This window comes from Zalophus californianus, chromosome 15 (assembly GCF_009762305.2).
Source record: "Zalophus californianus isolate mZalCal1 chromosome 15, mZalCal1.pri.v2, whole genome shotgun sequence".
NCBI lineage: Eukaryota > Metazoa > Chordata > Mammalia > Carnivora > Otariidae > Zalophus > Zalophus californianus.
Window position 1 is genome coordinate 78587356 of NC_045609.1, and position 21171 is coordinate 78608526.

Consider the following 21171-nt stretch of genomic DNA (forward strand, 5'->3'; position numbering starts at 1 on the left):
CAGTGATGAGATCGGGGCTCACGTGCCCTCTCAAGTGTCGTCGGGGTGTTGTGGACACAGCTGTAGCAGAAAAGTCCATCTACCAAGAAACCCTCTTTGACCTGGTTCTTCAGAACCTGGGGTCCAGTCTAGAGCGTCCCCCTGAAGGTTGCCCAGATGGCTCGGCTGATCCCAGGTCTCCTGATGTCCATGCCCTTGGGGAATTCATCTCCTTCCCTAATGATCTGCTGAATAACAGAAAACAGCCAAAGTGGTCGGAGGTCACTTCCATGATTAGGTTACCAAAGGCTGTGACTCTTTTCTTCTTCACACGCTACCTCTTCTCGTCTGCCCTCCCTGAGGGGGGCCAGCTACCACATGAAGAGGCCCACTGGGCAAGGAACTGAGGGCAGCCTCCAGCCCACAGCCAGTGAGGAACTGAGGCCCTCAGCCCAACAACCTGCAAAGAAGTGAGTCCAACAGCCCCGGGAATGAGACTGGGAGCAGGTCCGTCCCCACAGCTGATCTTACAAATGAGACTCCAGACATAACTGAAATCTTAGTCCTACGAGAGACCTCGCCGTGGAAGGCCCAACTAAGGCACACCTGGAAAACTGTGATAAAAAAATGTTGTTTAAAGCTACTGCACTTTGGGAGAATTTGTTACACAGTAATAAGTAACCAATGCACCGACTCACGGACTCATGCTATCCAAACGGACCAAAGAATGTCATAGTCAAATTCCTCCAGCCTTCCTCATACACTACATTCCTCAAGGCCTCCCCTTTCATACTAAATAGTGCAGAGAGACTCCCATGTCTCTCTTCCCGAGACACCCTTCCTTCAAACTCAGCCCAGGTTCCCTTCCTGACCTCTGTTATCCTTAAGCCTTCCCAAGAGCCAACATCCTCTCTCCCTGCACGCCCACAGGACCACATGCTCTTCTGACTTTGGCCCACTCGGATCACGGCTCTCTGGTCTGTCTTCCCTTCAGGACGAGGAAGCCCCGTGAGCTAAGGCTGTGTGCTGTCCAGCCCTCCGAGGGTGCCTGCCCCCAAGGATGCTCATCAACGTCCACTGACTGGATGAACAAGAGCCTGAACGGGCATTTACAGGCCTCTTTAGGGAGACGGCTGTCAAGCTCCACCTCCCCCAGAGCGGGGAGACTACACTTCACCACCTTCTGTGATGGGCTCTCCAGAGCCTTGTAGACGGAGGACAGAGATGGCCTGTCACCATGGAAGCATTCTCTCTTCATAAACACTATTTCATACCCAGCGTCTGAGCCAAGTCCATCCATACTCACACAACCCTGCTCAAACAGGGCAAGTATACTGACGCTTCTCCGATTCTGCTTCAGTTTTAGTTTTATAGACTATAAAGCATATAGAAAACAGACTCTCAACTTTCTACCCTCCTGTTATTAAACTCTTCTCGCATAAAGAACAATGCCAACGGGGACTGTGCTTTTAAAGCATGTGCAAGTCCAGGAAAACAGTTTTAAAAGATCAACTGTGGAAATGACCGATGAGGAGAACGACTGATTTATTTTTTTTTTAAGATTTTATTTATTTACTTGACAGGAGGGGGGAACACAAGCAGGTGGAATGGGAGAGGGAGAAGCAGGCTTCCCACAGAGCAGGGAGCCCGACATGGGGCCCGATCCCAGGACCCCGGGATCATGACTTGAGCCGAAGGCAGACGCTTAACCGACTGAGCCACCCAGGCACCCCGAGAACAACTGATTTAAAAATATATATATATTTCCATCCGGTTCCTGCTACCTTTCAACTACTTAAAAAAGAGATTCATAAAAACGTAAGAAAGAGAACATTTTGAAAACTTCATTCTACCTTATAGCCTCCAATGCGATGTTCCTGCTTAAAGTCCTTTCCATTCTTCAGCCACCGCATAGTTGGTGCTGGATTTCCCCCAGCCGGACAGCGAAACTTGACAGTATTGGCTGCAGGGACGGCATGAAGTCGCTTTTCCATCTTTTCTGTGTTGGTCCAGTACGGGGCTCCTGGGGTGGAAAACACGGTTAAAATGTACAGAGGACAGCTTCATTTCCATAACAGGGAAGATAATGTTACTTTGTAAGTGAGCGAGCTAACATTCTCAAAAATCTTTGGGTAGTATTTACATTAGGAAAAAAGTTTTCTGAAGTCTAGCAGATGGCCTAGCAGAAGATCCCTGGAGATGGACTGCTTATTAGTTTGTGTCTCTTAATGGGGGAAAAAGTGTTTGAGGTACCTTCTCTCCCTTGTTCCTAGGGCCAGAATATAAATTCATGGCGAATCATGTTTTCAAATGCTACTTTATACAGTAACTAACAACAGCTAAGTCCTCCAAAATGAATCATTTTAGATCACCACACCTAGCAAATGATCACATACACATACAAGGTGTGCTCGAAGCCTGATCAGTTCAGCCACGGAAGCTGTAAAGAATAATCAATAATACAACTTACCATCCTAAGATGATAAATTATTCAGGGAGGCATCATTAATTTCCCAGTACCTTATATGACAAACCAGAAAGCCCTATCACTAACTATGTTTTAATTTTTTAAATGGACAAAAGATTTTTCAGTGGTTGTGAATGCCATAATTCTACCACCGCGTCTAAACAGGTAAAACTTAACAGAAGGCTATCAATTACGTGTTATGTGAAGGTGAGCCCTCTAAATGGCCCGCAAAGTCATGGATACAAGTGATTCTTTAAACTCAAGAGAAGAGATAACTTTTTAAATTGCCAAACGAAGGACATTTTATCTAAGTAGGAACCACAGCATCGATCCAGAATACCACTGTAAATTCTTCATGCCTGCCAACAGCGGCTAATGAGCACTATTGACTGAGGGCTTCTTATTTGCCAAACCAAGCTCTAAAAACTCTTACATGTTTAGCATATTAATCCTGACACCAATCTGATGAGAAAAGCATTATTATAACCCTTGTTCACAGACAAGGAAACTGAGGCACAGAGAAGATACAAAGCTAGGAAGAAGGGCAGGCAGATCTGAGCCAAGGCGGTCTGATTCCAGAGCCCACTGTCTTTGCCCCTACTCTCCATGGCTGGTAAGAACCAGCTTCTCCAAGGGGTCGAAATCCATACCTTCAACCACTCTGATGTTAAAGACCGGAGTCCAGGACAGCCAGCCCTTGCCAAAGGCACACTGCCTTCTTGATTACTGCCCAAAAGTTTCACTCAAATGTCGTACAGCTATTTAACTTTTCACATGTATGTTTCTGTCTTAGCAAACTGGCAGCCAAAATTTCCCTAAAGCATCCATCAACAGGGCCTTGCACCTTCTAGAACATTCTATAACACTGAAATTCTAGAAGACTGATTCATAACTGTGTTTACCACTGATGAGGGTTAGACTGAGCAGCGGCACACACATTTCACAAACCAGAGACAAACGGGTCCAGGCAGGGGTTTTGTCTCTGATGTGGATTTACAGGTCTCCTCCTCTATTGTGTGTCTGACAGAGCTCGCTCCCGGGCGGGGGTTAACAATCCCCTTCACTTAACAGCCAGACTCTCATGGCAGAATGAGGAATTGGAAAAACTGCGTTCAAAACACCTACCCTTGTTTGCCTCACCCTTGCTCTTGAAACCTGACTATAAAAGGTGGAGCTGAGATTTCTTAACAAGGGCATGCTGAATCTTCTTTATCCTTGTTTATCTAAGTATCAGTGTAGATGTAGATGGTGTCTACACAATGCCAAGACCTTGCAGGCAAGGCAAAACTGAGGCGGTCATGTGTACCAGAGAAAGAAAGGCCAGAGCAGGGGCAGGAGGAGAGCCAAGGGAATAAGAACGGGGTTGCACGCTTTCCTCTGAATCCAGTTGTATCTGCAATGAGTAGGCAACTTGGTGGCCATTTGGCTTTGGGTGTCGAATGCCCATAAACACACCCATTCTTTTGAGGGCTCACTGGGGAGTACTTGATTGCTATTCATCACAAGGCTCCCAGAGCCTGGCATATACTGGAACAATTTCAATAATCTTTCATTTTAAAAGCTTCTACTTAGAAAAATCCATCCACAGCACAGCCACTAAAAAGAAACCATTAAGAGCACAAAATAAATAATGAGCTTTGTCGCTACACAAAGACTTTTATAAATCTGACCTAAATGAAAAGCATACCTCATGCTGTCAGGTGTCTATACTCATGTCATTTGTTTAAGTAAACACAATGGCCTATTCATACGAATTAGCTAAATATTAATGTAGTAACTCTTTGAGATAGCATCAATTACAGCTGAGCTGATCCTCTGGAATGTCTTTCCATTTTCATATAAAAGAAATCAACAGATACGTGCTTACATTCCATTAGGCATGATTTGTACGTTCCCTAAAATGTTAAAAAGTAAGATTTAGTTGAAGGAACTAGGAATGTTGCCGGAGCGAAGCTGTCAGGGAGGCTGTAACCCACACAGGGATCACCCCAGACTACATGAGCCCGCACGGTCATGGCCTGTGGCAACATCACACTGACAGCCGGCACCTTTGTCTTGGCACCTAAGGAATGATTTAAGGACAAGGGCGAAAAGAATTTTGCTGGAATTTCTGGCAGGAAGCCACTTCCCTGGGGTAAAATTTCAATCGTCAAAACTGCACCTATAAAATCTGCTCGTGCAAAATAGATGCACGGCCACGAAGCAGGGTATGGGCGCCCAGCTTGTCATCTAAAATCGCAGGGATGCCAGGTGGGCGGGGCACTGTGAAATCTAATCAACAGAGTAGAAAATGGTCACCTACACGGCTACCCCCTTGAAACCTACATCTGCAACACTCTTTTCCTGAACACCTGTAAATAGTGACTTGACAGAAAAGCCGTTGAGCCAAGTTTTCCAGGTTGTCTGTGTGGCAGTGGTGGGCCACCCCAATGCTGTGCCCAGTCCCACTCACGTCACACAGGACAACACACTTCTGTGACCAGACTTTCCTTGAAGATTTTGGCTCATGAATTTTAATGCGCATGATGCTAGAGGGGAGGAATTCTTATGTTATAACGGCTCCTCCTGAAATAACCTAGTTTTATGTGGAGCCTGAAAGGTCTAGAAAAATAATGAGACTGTAGGACTAGCCCTAGCTGCACTTTCTTCATCGGTGGCCTCATGTCCTCCACGAACTTTGCATTCAATATTTCCTGCCATTTTTGCAGTCTGGACACACGGAAATGCCAGCCACTACCCACCCCCCAACACACCCCCCCCAAGAACAACAACGCAGCTGGTGGGAGACCAGGACCAGGCTCCTCTTTTCATATGGTGGGTTAACTTTCACTTGCAGAAGGAACTCACCTAACAAATTAATGATTTACAAAAGCAAAATGGCCCTTGCACATAGTAGGTGTTCAGTACAAACCTTTCCTCAACAATTTTATAAAAGATGAAACCTGCAGGCCAAGGCTACATCACATTTCAAAGAAGTCTCTGAGTCTCTGAGCATCTACTTAATGGATCCTCCCTGGCATAATCTTAGGGGTGTAGGAGGGGTGAGTTTAAAGTCAATCCACAGAAAAGGAATGGTGACAGAAATCTCGGAGGGCGTGAAGAAATGAACTCTACTAAATCGGAGGGAAGCAAGTTGACCTACAGGATAGGGGGGTCCCTTCTGCTCCGACATTCTCGGATCTTCTGATGTAACAGGTAGCAAAAGAATGATGCTCTCTTAGTCATTAAATACTAACAATGAGCTTAAAGGAACAGTAAAATCCTGGCAAAAAATAAATAAGTAAAATCCCGTCAAGGAATACTACACCTACTCAGTATCATTTTCTACACTGAAACAGTTATTGTATATTAGTGAAAATGCTAATAAAATTTTACTTTAATACAGCAGTATTCTCTTAAGATGTGCTGGTTAAACAGAGATGGATAACCCCACAAAAACTTCCCTCAATGTTCCTTCAACCTACCACCTCCATCCCACAGTGAAGATTCATCACATTCCTTTGCTAGGCCTCCTTTTTGTCATTTACGCATTTCCATCACCAGGGGGTCTCCATAGTGAGATGTATCCTTTTCAATGTCTGCTGACCAGTAAGAGTAGAGCACCTGAAGGGTACAGCTTGAGTCGCCTTCAGCCCATGGAGTAGGCACTCAAGTGTTTATTGGATGGATGGATGGATGGATGGATGGATGGACGGATGGACGGATGGACATACAGAGAGATGGACAAATGTACCAGATGGACAACTACTAAAAGCTTGAGCTATAAAATGAGGGAGTTGAACTGAATGTTCTGGTATGGTAAGGTCCCTCCATGTCCTAACATTCCGTCAGGTATTCTAGGCAGATAATGATTTTGTCAACACATGGGAGGATTAGAGGGTTTCTTTTGACCATGCAATCAAAAACATGGGCTGCCCCTACAGAAGCCCTTACATGCCCCAGTATGTATCTCAACATGGACACCTAAGGTCTATGGTCTCCTCTCTTTCTGAAATCAAAAACAGAATACAGCCCAGTGGTTTAAAGGAAACATGGAATCATATTATCCCTGTACCAATAAGCCTCAGTCACCATCTGGTCCAACGGCTGATGTGATCAATGTCACCCAGAAAGGTCAAGTGATCTGATCAAGGTTGCATGGCCAAGGCCAGGCTGAGGCAAGACCCAGGCCTCCAGCTCTCTGGGCAATGCTCTTTCAACCACTCCAGGCTGCCCTTTGAACTCTCCCATGGTAATTAAGTCAAAAGTTCAAGATTTATGTGAGCTGTGGACCCTGATGACTGCCAACTGTATTTTTATTGATGCAAAAATAAAAAAACACAGCCTGTTTCAGCTCCTAGATTAAGTCTCACAAACTCCCTAAAGCCCCACTAAGGCCTCTGTCTTAAGTCTATAATTAGGGCCTTTAAAAATACCACTAATCAGGACATTTGAATGCTTTGACCCTGACTGGGGTGGGGGTGGGAAGATGTCTCTGAGCTCCACCCCCATCCTTCCAGTAGACTGAGGTTCATCTGTTTTCAGTTTTGCATAAATTAAGAGAAAACAAATCTAACAAAATACAGCGATGTGAGTGTGTGCATGATTATGGGGGCAGCGGGCTTTATTTGAGAATCTCATTAAAAACAACAACTTGCTGACCAGTGAGGCATTTGATAAGAAACACATTAAAACAAGCCAGGCAAGTGACCCTCATTTGAAATGCCTGAGTCCACCGGGAGACCAGCTGCCCCGTGGGAGGTTCCTAGGATCTGCCTTCAAAAGAAAACCCTCCACTTACTCGTTATGCTGGTTGACCACAGTGGAGGCCAAGAAAGAGATAATTCAATCCAACCTTCCGGACAGAACACCATCCCTGGCTTTTGTGATAAAACACCCAAACCAATTTAGGATGAGGTTTTCATTATGAAGGAATGTCAAAAAAATTCAGCAAGCCTGTGTGCTTTGGGTTTATTATTATTATTATTACTATTATTTTTAATTCCTGGAAACTGCAACACAACATTTACCAACTTAGATATAATCTCTACTAAGTAAAAATCCCAATTAGACCAAAGGTGACGGTAAACTGTTGTTATCAGCAGGTTAATCAACAAAAGGAGTATGGAATCTCAGGCCAAGTTCCTTCATTTTCCCTAGCCAGTTCCAAAAAAATTGCCTTTCTCCCTGACACAGAGTATGGGTACTTGCAGGTCTCAACAGGAATGAAACCAAAATAGAAAACTGCCTTGTCTCTCTCTTCACTCAAGAGAAAGAACCACTCCGGGAGCAAAAATCTTGATAAAGCTGCCTTGCTGTGATTATCCCTCTAGTTTAGCAGTTAACCTGAATTTTGTCAATCATGATCTTCCCGAGAACTAAGTCTCAAGCTTTTCAGAAATATTAATCACTTAAACACAAGCTTGAGGTAATAAAAAATCACTCGAGAAAAAAAAATGGACATGCATGTCTACTTATTAGTTGCCAGATAACCCATTAAGACACCTGTACCTAGGGGAGGCAAGGACTAATTAAGTTATGCTTTCTCTGCTGAAGTAGAAACTCTGAACCTTTCAAAACCCTCAACCTGGATGCATTTCAAAAATTAGCATTTGAAATCGCAACTTTCTGTCCCAGAAAGTCTGTTTCACTAAAGGGCATATGTAAGCAGCATTATTTCCTGGCAGCCAGGCTTGCAATGACATCACAGGATTGTTCCGCTCAGGGAAACGTCTAGCGCTGGTAAGGTGTGAGGTCATCAGCTAGTCAGCTGCTAAAATATGACCTGAGAATGCCCTTCACATCTGTGAGGGAAGGACTTGATTTAAAAGGCAAGAGAAAAGTCAGGTCAATCAAATCAGCCCATTGCAGGGATTTTCAAAGCATGTGCAACAGGATATGTGAATGAACGCTGTATTTTAAAGAAGGTCTTAGGGTCAGTAAGTTTGGAAAACCCTGGGAAAGGCCAAAATTAAACGGATGTTTTACCATTGAACACTGCAGAGTTTAGTATGCTGACTGACGGACACTGTAAGTCTGAGAAAAGGGTCCTAGGAGGAGGTATTTCTCAAATTCATTTCAAAATACAACTCCTTGGCACAGAATTAGTCTGGACTAGGGTTCCAAAGGGATATACTTTGGGAAACACCAGCTTATTCTCTTAAGGCACTAAGGCACAGACCAGACCTGAGCATTACCGCTTCTCATGAGACCCATGAAAGATGTACATGAGGACTGTAATTTCACAGAATACTCCCTCAACATCCAGGCTAGTCCTTGCCTCCCAAAGTGGTCTACCTGGAAAGGCGGGTCTGAGACACGATGCGATACGGCCCGTGATGTCAGAGAACGGAACACGTGAACTTTCAAAATCAAGCCACTCAATCTACTTATGTGAGCGAGGAAATCTCTACAGGGGAGCTCACTTTTGAGCTGAGCTGGGTCTTGTATGATGGTGTGAGAGTTAAAGTCAACCCTGAATATTGTGAAACATCCCTGTAAAAAAATCAGATCAGACCTACTTCCATGGCCAAACTTCAACAATCTTGCCTTAATTTTGGACTTATTTTTGCCCTTGTATTTGCCTGCCATGCTTTTTGTACTCTGTACAAAATTTAAGAACTCTACCAGGCAGATAAGCTTGCCGCCTTATAGCTAACCACAAAATCAAATAAACAAAAATCTAGCATACCAGCAGAGAGAACGACCTGCAATATATTTTTCAAGCCATCGGCTACAGAACTAACATCTACCAACCCAAGAAGAAAAAAAAACTTCAGACAAGCCCAGAAATGTGACTGTCAGCAGAAGATCACTGGAGCATCATTTGTTAACTTCACTGAAGAGGAACTTTCAAACACCCCCCAGTGGCATTTCCAGACAATCAGAAGGCACCAGAGGAATCAATCTGGACACATGGGTGTTTTCCAGGTGGCTGAAAATGCATGGAATTCGGCGTTTCTACAATTTTCCCTATTAATCAGGTCAGGCATTTGACACTGGAGGTGGCAAAAAATTGTTTTAATGACAACATCCCATTCCCCGCCTTGCCAATTACCCTGGCCATGGCATTCCTCTGTCCACACAGGCCACAGCTGCTTAATCTCCGCTGCCCCAGGCTGCACCTGTGAATCAGACCAGCCTAATCACACTAACAGATGGCAGAGGCCAAGTAGCCAGCTAAGAACCGCTATCACTTTAAATCGCATCTAATGTTTCACAGGCACCAAACAGAGGCAGTTCCCGACAGCAGTATCTCCCTGGTACAGCTAACACCAGCCCTTAATCACTGCAGAGCACCCATCGTGGGGCAGACTTGGTGTCATTCAAGAGCTAATTACAAAGAACCCTGGGCCCAGGGTGAAGGCACGGCATTCATTAAATGCACTCCACTCCCTGGTCCGTCTGCACAGGCACTGGGAAGATGGGACTAGTGTTCAGGAGGAAAACCTGGAGGTTTGTGGCAGGTAATCCTTCCCAATCATCAGAAAGAGGTTCAATTCACTCGGTCTACTTGTTACATAACCTATACCTTGCTGTTACATTGTACTGCTTCCCAAGTATTCCTGGCAACATGCTATGAGACTTGGTTCAGCAGGACAATGCAGCTTGCAGACATGTCAGCACAACCCAGATGCCGCCGGAGTCTGAGATCCCACGTGGGGGCACCACTTGAGGGCTGTAAACAACACTGCACCCTCTTCACCACCCTGGGGACTGGGAGAGGGGCGCTGTGATTCAACATGCAACAGGCCTACAAGTGAATGGCAGTTTTGCCTTTTGCTCACTGAATCATGAATTTCCGATGAATAACACAGGAATAATACTTTTCTCTACCTTATGTGGCTTGTGGGGGGGGGGGGGGGCATTGCCTGAGCCAGCAACCAGCACAGAGCTTGCCCAAAGCAGGACTCCAAAGCAGGGTCTTTTATTGCCTCCCCTGCTAGAGCCAAAGAACTAATAGTAGGGAATGAGTGATGTCTTCTGATGTACCAGGGTTTTATTACTAAATAGTAATAACTTTGTTAGAAGGTTGGCATGAATCACAGCAGAAGACAGTTTCATTCACCCACTGTTTTATAAATAAGAGCTCTAACAGTAAACCCCTGCTCAAGGCATATCGACGTGTCGATTTTCATTTCTAGTAAGTTCTTAGAGCTGATGCTGACGCTAGTGGTCCAGGCCCTAAGTTTTCTCTTGCCAAAACAGTGAAAACTATAGCCCAAAACATTTCCCTTCTTGCCGAAGCTGCTAGGAGACTCAGGGACAAATGCATTTCCCCACTTAACACATTATCCCAGGTCCCTAACAGCATTGATTTTCTCGTCTTCCCTTAAAGAGCCCCAGGCCTCTTTTAATAACTAATTGTCTTATTATTTAGGCCTTGTTTAAATTTATTAAACTGATGAAACCCTTCTGAAAACACGTAGAATATAACACCTGAGCAAAGAATGCCAGTGACCAGTCTAAAATCAATTTGGGAACACAACAAGCCATGTTACCGGAAAGACAGAAGGCTCTATTTTATCTTCTTTCTCAAACAAACAAACACACTCTTCTGAGCGCTGTACAAACTCATCTAATCCTCGTTAACAACCCCAACGGACACTGTAACTATTCCCATTTTATAGCTGAAGAAACTGAGGCACAGAAGTTAAATTACTTGCCCAAGTGACGGAGGTAGAGAGGCCACGTGCTTCTACACCAAGGCCACCCATGTGTCACTGCTCAGTGTTAACTGCCTTTACAAAAAGCCAGCGGCACCTGCTGGCCCCCTTCCCTATCGCTGCCTGCAAAGTAAGGCACACTACTCCCCGTATTTCCTCTCGGCACACAGCAGTGTTTAAAACGGCCCCGGTTTCTCAACCTCAACACTTCTGACACCTTGGACCAGATCCTTCTTTGTTATGGGCTGTCCTGTACATTGCAGGATGTTTATTAGCAGCACCCTGGTTCCTCCTGCTGGATGCTCCTGGCATCCCTCCTTCCCCTGGTGAGACAACCAAACATTGCCCGATGTCCCCCAGGGGAGGGAGAAGGAGGAGAATCCCCCCCCCCCAGCGGAGAACCCCAGAGTTAAGCCCCGCACTGTCAAAGCAAACCAGGAGATGGTATGCGGTTCGACTCGGGTGACGTCTCCAAACCGTGAGAAACCAAAGAGAAAAAGAAAATCAAGGAAAGGAAAATCGTGACCGCTTCCCAGAGAGAGTGGCTTCTGACACAATAAGAAAGGACCGACAGTAGAGAAGGGTGTACAGGAGCACTGGTTTATTCTCAGATTCGAAAGTCAGGAGAGTAGACACAGCGGAGAAAGGCAAGGGTTGTGGGTTGTAGGCCACGGTATCCCGAAGAACGGACGAGATGACAGGTTAGAGTCCAGACTCCCCACCAGGCTCTGCTTGCTCCGGAAACTTCCGAGGTGGTCACTACTTACTCTTGTTGTTACTGTTCTCACTGACAAAATCCTCGGAACCATCCGTGTCGTCCTCGTCATCTCCGGATGAGATGGCATCTGTATTCAAAAGAATATAGCCATGGATGTGGTTTGTGCAAAGCAAAAGGCTGCAATCACGTACAACTCAGTCCTTCTGGAGAGGGCCTTCCGCAACCCGGGAGGAGCCCACGCAAAAAGTCCGAGACCGTGTTTAGCAAAGATGGTTTTAATGGCTTAAATTTTCTCTCCGTGATGACAGTTGGTCTGTATTATGATTCTCAAAGCTTTCTGCTTTCACGTTATTTAAACATGCTGTCAAGTTGGATATATCGAAACTGGATTTTAAGCTTCAAACAGCATTCAAGTCCCCAACAGATTTACTGATTGTGTTGTGACCCATCCAAAGATTCTTTCCAACACCGCCTTTCAGTTCTCAGGACCCCCTTCAAGAAGGGAATTCGTCCCTAGCCAAACTTAGCCCCTGTGTGGCCTTCCATCCGTTTACTAACTTCTGAAAGCAAACCTTTAAACTCGGCCACAAAGGGGGTCCGTGCAGTTCCCCCTAACTGCACGGAAGAAAAATAAAGGAGAGACACTCACATTTTAATAAAAGGAATCCAAAATCTTCCACATCAAAAATTTCAGTCCTGGATTCTAAATGCCAAGGATGCCAGCAGTATGGGTGGCGGAGGGAAGGGGGTTGAAGATGTGTTTTTACTTCTATAAAAGTGGACTGTCTTAAGAGGAAAATATTACTTTGCACATGAGAATCCTGTCATTTTTAACGACCAGCCTCTCTGGTTGAGCTGGTCCCATGGAAGAACTTCAAAAACAGATCAATAACAAACTACGAAGCTCTGTGCGTGGCATCCAATTAGCAGCTCCCACTATGATTTCGCTTGTCCAATACAATTTGACCCAGAAAACGGCTACAGAGGGGAGAGCGCGGAGGGCTCGCAGGCCAACTCACCTGTGACATTCACCATGAAGTAGACAGCCTCGCTGTCTACCGGCCTAGCCGCCGTGCAAGCATAGAGGCCGGAGTCTCTAGGTGTGGCACCTTTTATCTGCAAGTATTCCCCAATAAGCACTGTCCTATTGTTGGGCCCCAAGTGTACCCCATCCTTAGTCCAAATGATCGTGGCGGCATCTCTCAACGGACAGCGCAACTCTAGCGACTCCCCGGGCGCGGCCACGTAAACTTCAGGTTGGGAGATTTGGTATTTGGTTGGTGGCTCTGCAGAAAGGTAGGAGAGAGAAGATGGAGACAGATGGGAAGGAGGAAAAGGAGAGAACGTCCAACAAAGGTCAGTGGCGGCCCGTTCATTCCTGGGAGAGGCCGTTGTTGGTTTGCAAATGGCCCCAGCGGGCGTTCGCCTCTGCCCATGCCCGGGAGCCCAGGAAGCAGCCTCATGCACAGAGGAGACTGAGTGTCCGAGATGTGGACCGGAGGAAGCACCCAGTGGAAGCTGCCCCGCTGAGTCTGCGCAAGCTGGGGGGCTGTAAACACACACCCGAACCCCAGCATTGAACAATATCGTACAAAAAAACTTTTCAGTCGATTGCCAATCCAAAGTCTGCTTGCAACTGTCACACCCCGGCAATTCTACTGTGGCATTTTATTTGTAGGGACGTGTGTTTTATCATCTTTTTCATACAATGCGACTGCATGGCTGTGTGTCTACACCTACACACACACACACACACACACACATACACACACACACCCCTATTTATTTTTGTTAAGACTTTTGTTGTCACAAAGCCGAGCTTCTTAAAATGAAATGCCTCAAACTCAAGGGAAACTAATGAGTCCTTCTGCAAAGCTGTAAGGCTCAGATCACTTTGCCGGTCTGGAGATCCAATTGTGTGCTGGGCAAGCTGAACACCCTGTTTTTCTTCACACCAAAAAGAACGAAATGCCCCCAGACAGCCGAGAGGTGGTCTTCATATTGCACTGAAAAGGATCTGGAAATGAAGCCGCTGAGCACTGTGCACCTTACCCTCTGACACAGTCACAGCTGGGTCCCTCCCTGCCCACCAGCCCCCACCACACGTCCTGGGTTCCAGCCCCCTCAGACCTGTAGCTCTATGTCCTTTTAGAGGTATGCCTTCCTCCCTCACCTCCCCATTTACCCAATTCATCCTTCCAGGCCCAACTCATCCTGCTGGATGTGGGCTTGCCATCCATCCCCCAGGCCTGGGGTGACATGGATCTCCCCTCCTTGTTCACCTGCCCACTTCGCCCGCTTCTGGGGAAGCACCACAGATCCCGTGGCCATGTCCTGTCTCCCAGGGAGACAGCAAGATCTAGACGGAGGGCTCAGGTCCCCTTGGGCGTCCCGCCCCACCCCCAAGCATACACATGGAAGGGCCCCGTGCTGAACAGGATTGCAGTCCCCAGATATGCAGGGCAAGAGGGGACCCGTGCAACGTGTGCAAGCAGAGATGAGAGGGAGCCACAGGTCTGTAAGGAGAGCAGCCGGAGCTGCTGGCTGGGACCCACGAGGACCCGTGAATGGGCTTTCATCCCTCACAATGGGAACTGTGAATGGTACCCAGAGTCCCAGACCCAAGAAACATCAAGCTTCCCAGCTCTGGGATGGCTCCAAATCTGGGCAGCATCACAAGGCAATTGTTTTGCCCTTTTGAGTGTAGTCTGGACAAATCTCCCATATAACAATGGAATAAAGTCACTTCGTGCCTTGGTCCCACTACTGAAGGAACAGGGAGGACCGTGTGCCTCTGGTTCTAGAAATCCTCCACAGCACCATCATCAATGGCAAACATGGGAGGGCCAGGACTCCCCAAAGGGGCATCTCCAAAGGCACACATGCCAAGATGGGCCCAGATGCTGAAGAGGACGTGGACATAAAGAGCTAACCACAACAACAAATAAGAAAAAAGTCAAATTTAACATGACAAACATACCCGGGAACAAGGGCAGAAAACCCCAACTCACAGACAGTTTACATTTCCCAAATAAGTTTGTTTTTCTCATTCAACACCTCCTGAACACCTACCACAGGCCACGCTTTACTCTGGATGCTCAGGAAGCAACAGGTCACCATGAAATCCTTGCAACACTGGCGGGACTTTAATTACAGTGGAGGTGACCGACAATAAATAAAAAATCAGCCAAAAATACAAAGTACGCGAGGTGGTCTTAAGTGTCAGGAAGCCAAACACAGCAAGACGGCAGCACCACCACAGACCACGGGGGAGGACTCGTTCTAGGGCGGGCGCTGGGAAACTATGGTCCCCAGGCCAAACCCAGCCTTCGCCCGTTTTTGTAAACAGAGCCACACTCGTTCCTTAAGTATGGTCTGGGGCCACTGTTGTTACAGTGGCAGAGCTGACTAGTTGTAACAGATGCCCTATGTCCTGCAAAGCCTTGCCCTTTACAAAAAGTTTGCCAACCCCCGCTGAATGGGCTGTTCAGGGAAGGCTTCCCTAGTGGTGAAGGGCACAGTGCTCTTTGAGAAACATGGCGCTGGGAACTTAGCTGGAAGGTCCTCAGGCCACTTCTGAGGTTGTTCAGGTCCCTTAATGCAACTGAATTGCGGGACTAAGAGAAAGATCCTGAACTCTGAAGCCTGGGCACAAAAGGGAGAGGAGGAAATATGTGGGCAAGAGCGGGAGGAAGAAGAGGAGAAAAAGGAATTCAGTTTGGCCCCAAATCTCAGACCTTGCCCCACTTCCAGAGGCCTGGAGTCACCTCAGGACTCATGGTGCCCCGAAGGACACCTGGCCCAAGCCCTTTCACAGCTGGTTAAAGTAAGGATCAGATGCCATTTGGGTCCCCTACAACTGACAAATAATTACTGAAACAGCACCCATAATGTTAGAATGAATTTACACCGGGTTGGCCCGGATCATAAAATAATATTTATGAGGCCCACATGGCATCATCATCATCATGTCACTAAGAATATTACAACATTGGCTTTCCTCTGAGTCAGAGTCGGTCATCAAGAGATGACCGAGGAGGAGTAGCTGGACCCAAACCACAGTACTCCCCTCTCTCTTTAGGAGAGACGGGGACCCATGCAGCCAGCCTGCTTCTACCCTGGCCCTCAGATCAGGAGAACCACGTCCCTACTTCACACAGGCAGCGGGACACGCTCACACTGCTTTAAAAAATAATAATAATAAGCAAGATACTTGCACTTATGACGCAGAAAAATCTCTCCCCTGACCAAGGCAGAGCCGTGATTTCCCTGTTTTTAAAGGAACGCATGTTCACTGAGAAACCTTTGCCTCACCTGAAATAGGTAAACCACTAAGTCTCACTGAAACCAGAGGTGCCTGGACCCATGTCACCAAAGACACCACCACCTGCCAGTTGTAGAAGGAGGAACCGGGCACAATGAGGCCTCAAGGGCAGGGACCACGTCCTGTTTGGGGCTGGACACACAGGAACTGCTTGATAAATGGGGGCCATCCTGCACGAGAAGAGGATGGAGCCCTGAGGCCCAATTCCACTCCATTCCTGCTTGATCTCTCCACCTCCAGCCCCTCATCCACTGAAGAGCAAGAAGGCCCAAATAACACGGTGTCCCTTGTGAGGACCCAATGAGCCAACCAACAGGAACCCCATCGTCCCATCCCTAGCTTGCTGGGCGCCCACGACCGGCACTGCTGCCGTCGTTCTTCAAGGCTGAAAAATGCTCACGGGGACTTGAGCACCACTCTTTCCAGAGGACACTCAAGAGAAAACCTGGATTGGTGGATCTCCACAGAATGCAGGACAGTTTAATGACAGGCTCCCAACTCGGTGTAAGATGACTTATACTAAAAGCGGGTTTTTATTTCTAGTAAAACCAGGTCAAAACTGTCACCCCATTTTCCAGTCAGACGATAAGCTTCAAGGACAGTAAAATAACTCCCCCAAATACATCAATAAGGATGTTCATCCATAAGACGAAGCCACCTGACTCCAAGTCTGAACCCGTAACTACAGCATGGGAAATTCAGAAAGCATGAGCTCCTCCCTCACCTGAGCGACCCCTTCACAGAAAGCTCACCCGGGCTGTGTGAAGCCCAGGAAGACCGGGGTGCATGCCAGGAGGAGCACCCTCAGGGAGGGCAGCTCAGGAAGAAGGGCAAACAGGCGAATAAAAAGAAGGGGAGGGCGGAAGAGAGGGACAGTGGTGGAGGGAGGGGGACTGAGTGGGAGGTGAGTGGGAGGAGGGAAGGGAAGCCACACCGGTCCACTGCCACGCCACCCGGGAGCACCCCCACCCAGCTTGTGGGTTCTGGCATCAGACACCTCGGGACAAGGGGCAAGGACATGGGTGCTTTGCCTGGAACCCCAACAGCTGGCTCCGTGGAGGCCACTCCAGGCTTGGGTTTCTCTTCTGCACCCGACTCCCTGCAAACACGCTCCCCGACTGCTCTGCCCACACCTGCACAGGTATCTCCCTCACACGGAGCCAAGAAGATAGAGCCAAGTCCTCTGACACCAGCGACGAAGCGTCTGCCATGGCCCCGCAGCCTCCCTGAGGTCGGTCTGCCTCCACGGACACGGCCGGTGCCCGCACCCCCCCCCCCGCCCCGCCCCGACTCCAACAAGCTGCTCGGCCTGCTCTGTAACACCCGACGGTTGACACAGGGCAAAGTATTCCCCGGGAGATTTAAACAATACCTTTTATAGTGATATTAACATTTCCTGGATTTTTTCTTTCCTGGTGCTACAGCTTACTTTTAACCTTTCTTGTGCAGAGCGGGGCTGAAATCCACGTGGAGCGCACAGTCCAACACTGTCCCTCATCTGATCTCGCCAAAACACAACCAAGGGGAAGCTTCCTGAAGCCCCTCTGCTCCACACCAAATACTCTTTTCAGGGACATCCGCAGACGGACACCGAATGTGCCCACCTATCGCTCATAATGTAAGTTCACAAAGAGGTGAGAAAGCTAGCACCGATGGACACTACCGTCGGACAGTGTCGCCGTGACCCAAAACAGCTAAGCGGGCCAGCAGGTGAGGTGACGGCCGGGGAGGGCTCTCCATGCTGGTTCGGCACACCACACGCACACAGTGGGCGTGCGGAACTCAACTTTCTCCCCAGAAGTTCCAAACCCTGAGAAGTGCCAGCAGCAGAAGGTCTCACTGCTTCTTCTCCCTAAAGTGACTCCTGGGAGGTTAGGAAATGAAAGAGTGAGCACGCAGGCGGGGTACCCCGCATACAGTCTGTGCAATCCCCGCCGTGGGCCACCCTCCCCTCCCCTCCCCTCCCCTCAGGAAGGCCTCGTGCCCTCATTCCTGGGGAGCGGAGGGGCCTCATCTGGGCAGAGAAGGAAACTGAGGCAGGGACCACGGACTCTTGGAGGGACACTGCGTGATGTCAGCGGCTGCAGGGTAAACAAGCCCAGGGAAGCAAATCCTGGCTGGCTGTTTCCAGAGCCCAGGGGAGGGCGGGGGGGTGGGGGGGGAACGGGACATCCCGTGAAAGTCAGAAAAGGGCCGTGACTTACGCATCCTGGCCAGGGTCACCAGCAGGACCGCCTGGCGACAACTGAAGCGGGGAGGGCGCTGGGAACAGTAAGCTATTTCAGGTAACGCTTTACGTTGCCAAACCAGCCATAGCAGCACTTCAGACTGTCACTTTTTATAACGTTTGCCTATAAACTTTCCCGTGCGGTTTTTGAAATGGCGCCCAAATGCAAAGAGAGAACAGATGGGAAGCCCGCGTGTCGCCCCGTCCAATCGCTTGCAGAGGGTGGACGACAGATTTAAACCCTTCCGGACGAACAAAGCAGCCTGTGCCTGCAGGACAACTACGTCACACGGCACAGATTCAGCCTTTCCCGGGGTTTCCTCGGGACGGTGGCTTTTCACGAGTCGAGACGACCACGGCGAAGAAACAGGAGCCCCAGCCTCGAGGATGCAGTGGGGTGGCCACTGGAAGGCAGCCTCCGACGCCCCTCCCTCTCAGATAGGCAGGGGCATCCAAGCCCCAAACACATTCCGCCAGAAAGGGTTAAAAGGGGAGAAAGAGAGAGAATAGGAGAAACAGATCACGCACTGCCGGGGCCTGGCGGGGGGTGGGGGGCAGGGTGTGGGGACCAACCTGCACCCCTCGGCGCAGCTCAGGGCCCCCACGGGAACTGTCGCACCAGCCTAGGGGCAAGAGTAGTAAAACAGCCTGGGTTTCCTGGTGCCCTCCCTGATATTGCACCGCCCTCTACAAGAGAAATAAATATCACCGCTGTGGGGCTGCCCACGTCTGGACAGAAACAGCCCACAGACCAAAGCTGCAAATGTCACTGCAATGTCACAGCGCGGGTGACACTTCGAAGTCCGCGGCGGCTGATCCTGTCTGTTCGGTTAGCCTCGACTCACCCTCCTGGTCTGAGATGGCCTGAAGCGGCCGCGCCATGCTCCAGGTACAAAGATTTACCTGGCCGATACCCAATTTTCTGTCCATGGGGCTGGAATACAAAACCCCCTCATCGCACACAGGACTCCTGAAGTATTTTTACAAGCGTGAGTTGAGGGAGTCTGGACAGTCGAGACCCTGGGCATTACGGCCCAGCTTCTCCGTAACCCACAGATGGCACCGGATCAGCCTGCCTGGTACCGGAACTCACCAACGGAAAGACATAAAGGCACCGGGGTCCCCCCCCCCCAGTGACATCAGAAATGACCGCCCCTGCGGGCCCTACCCCGGGGCCTCTGCAGACACACAGCCAGTGAAGGCGACGGCAGAGCTGGCTCTCTCAGCTCAGACATCCTCCAAGCTTCCCCTCTGCAAGAGCAGACTTGCAGAAGACAAAAATCCTGACATCAAACGGACACCTTATAAGGCACGGGTACTACTTGTTCTTTAAGAGGCAAGAGGCAGGAGGGAGAGACAAATACGCTGCACAATATAAAGATGAAAGCTCCCTGCCTCAAGAAATACTGCCAACATAAAAACGGGGGGACACAAAGGAGTCAAAGCGATGGAATGCAGATACGTAAACAGTCTGAGAGGCTGCAGATTTCTCTTTCCGACCAATTGTCGGGGTGTCTTATAGACACACGTCAGCACTTAAAACTCTCCTTGTCTGTTCCACAGGGGCCGTAACAACCACTAATAGCTACCTCTGCCACAGTAGCTTGCCTGTTCCAGAAATTCTGGACTGGCTCACATTCCTCATGATCAGACGGGATAATGGCATATGGTTCCAATATGGTAACCATTAAAAATTACATATTTAGGCACACCCCTCATATAATTTAGGTCTATCTTGGAGATACATGGCGAACAGCCTTCCAAGTTTGAAAAAGAAATGATGCTGCTGCCCATGAGAAAATCAAACTGTAGAAACAGCCAAGTACCTAGGAATGCTCATCCAAGGAGCCATCACTATCACCCGAGATCTGGACCCGACGTGGAAATATTCACCCCCTGTCTTTTGTCAGCATCTCCTTTCCTTCTGATCCTGATGTTCCAGGCTGTTAATTATCACGTTCTCCAAAAGGGGAGAGGGGGACACCAAAAGGAAGGTTTACTCCCCGTTCACGACACCTGCATCAAACTCTTATGTCCAGGAGAGCAGACTTTCCACCGGACCCCCAGGACGCAGGTAGCGAAGAGCCCCATCTGCCTCAAGTCCCCAGCAGCTCTGCCTGAACAAGAACCTCAAAAGTCAGCCCTCTGTTCAAACGGCATTTCCCAAACACGCCATTAGATTATCTGAGGCAAAAACTAGCACTACAAGTTCTGTCACAGTGGTCTGCAGCCCCGGTTGGATACAGAACGAGGGGTCCATGTGCTCGACTGCCTGCTCACCCAGGCCCGAGCCTCCTGCCTTCTGGAAACACACTTGCCAGACATGGGAGGAAGCTGGTGCTTCTCAAGACCTTCAGGGCTTCCTTGGGCACACTGCCGGTGGCCCCAGCGACTGACCCAGTCTCTCCCGGTGGGAAGGTTCTGCGCTCCCTGTATCAGGAAGGGAACTGGGGGGGGGGGGGGGGGGGGGGGGACATGGCTGCACGAGCACGTAAAGGAATGAAGGAATGAACGGGATTTGCCTGACCTTTAGCAACACACTCTTGAAGATCAAGAGTGGCCTTGCAGAGGTGTCTCCTCTAAAACGAACACATCATCTCCGGCTCTGAAAACCTCATCTGCCCCCAAAATGTTTTCAGGCCCCCGAGTCCTGACAATGGCACGGCCCTCTTCCTCATTATGAAGGGGTTAAGCCACTTTCCTAATCGGATGCTCCTTCGGTTCCCACAGCTGGTCCCTGAGCCCTTCCCGGTGCCCTCACGTTAAGGCTCTGGTCCCATCTCTGTCCCCGCCCTGGTGACTCTTCTGAAA

General features: G+C 48.7%; 1 protein-coding gene across 15 annotated transcripts in view; it reads right to left on the bottom strand.

Annotated features, from left to right (window-relative positions):
* Positions 1-21171, bottom strand: part of FGFR2 (fibroblast growth factor receptor 2) — a 101083-nt gene that overhangs the window by 62003 nt on the left and 17909 nt on the right. For 10 of the 15 annotated variants that reach the window (XM_027593870.2, XM_027593878.1, XM_027593786.2 and 7 more), the window contains exons 3-5: positions 12829-13095; positions 11859-11936; positions 1833-2002 (exon numbers count right to left, since the gene is read on the bottom strand). In XM_027593870.2, coding sequence (XP_027449671.1) covers positions 1833-2002; positions 11859-11936; positions 12829-13095 — 515 coding nt within the window. The remainder of the gene's footprint in view (positions 1-1832; positions 2003-11858; positions 11937-12828; positions 13096-21171) is intronic. The other 5 variants (XM_027593860.1, XM_027593838.1, XM_027593832.1 and 2 more) reach the window with 2 other exon arrangements.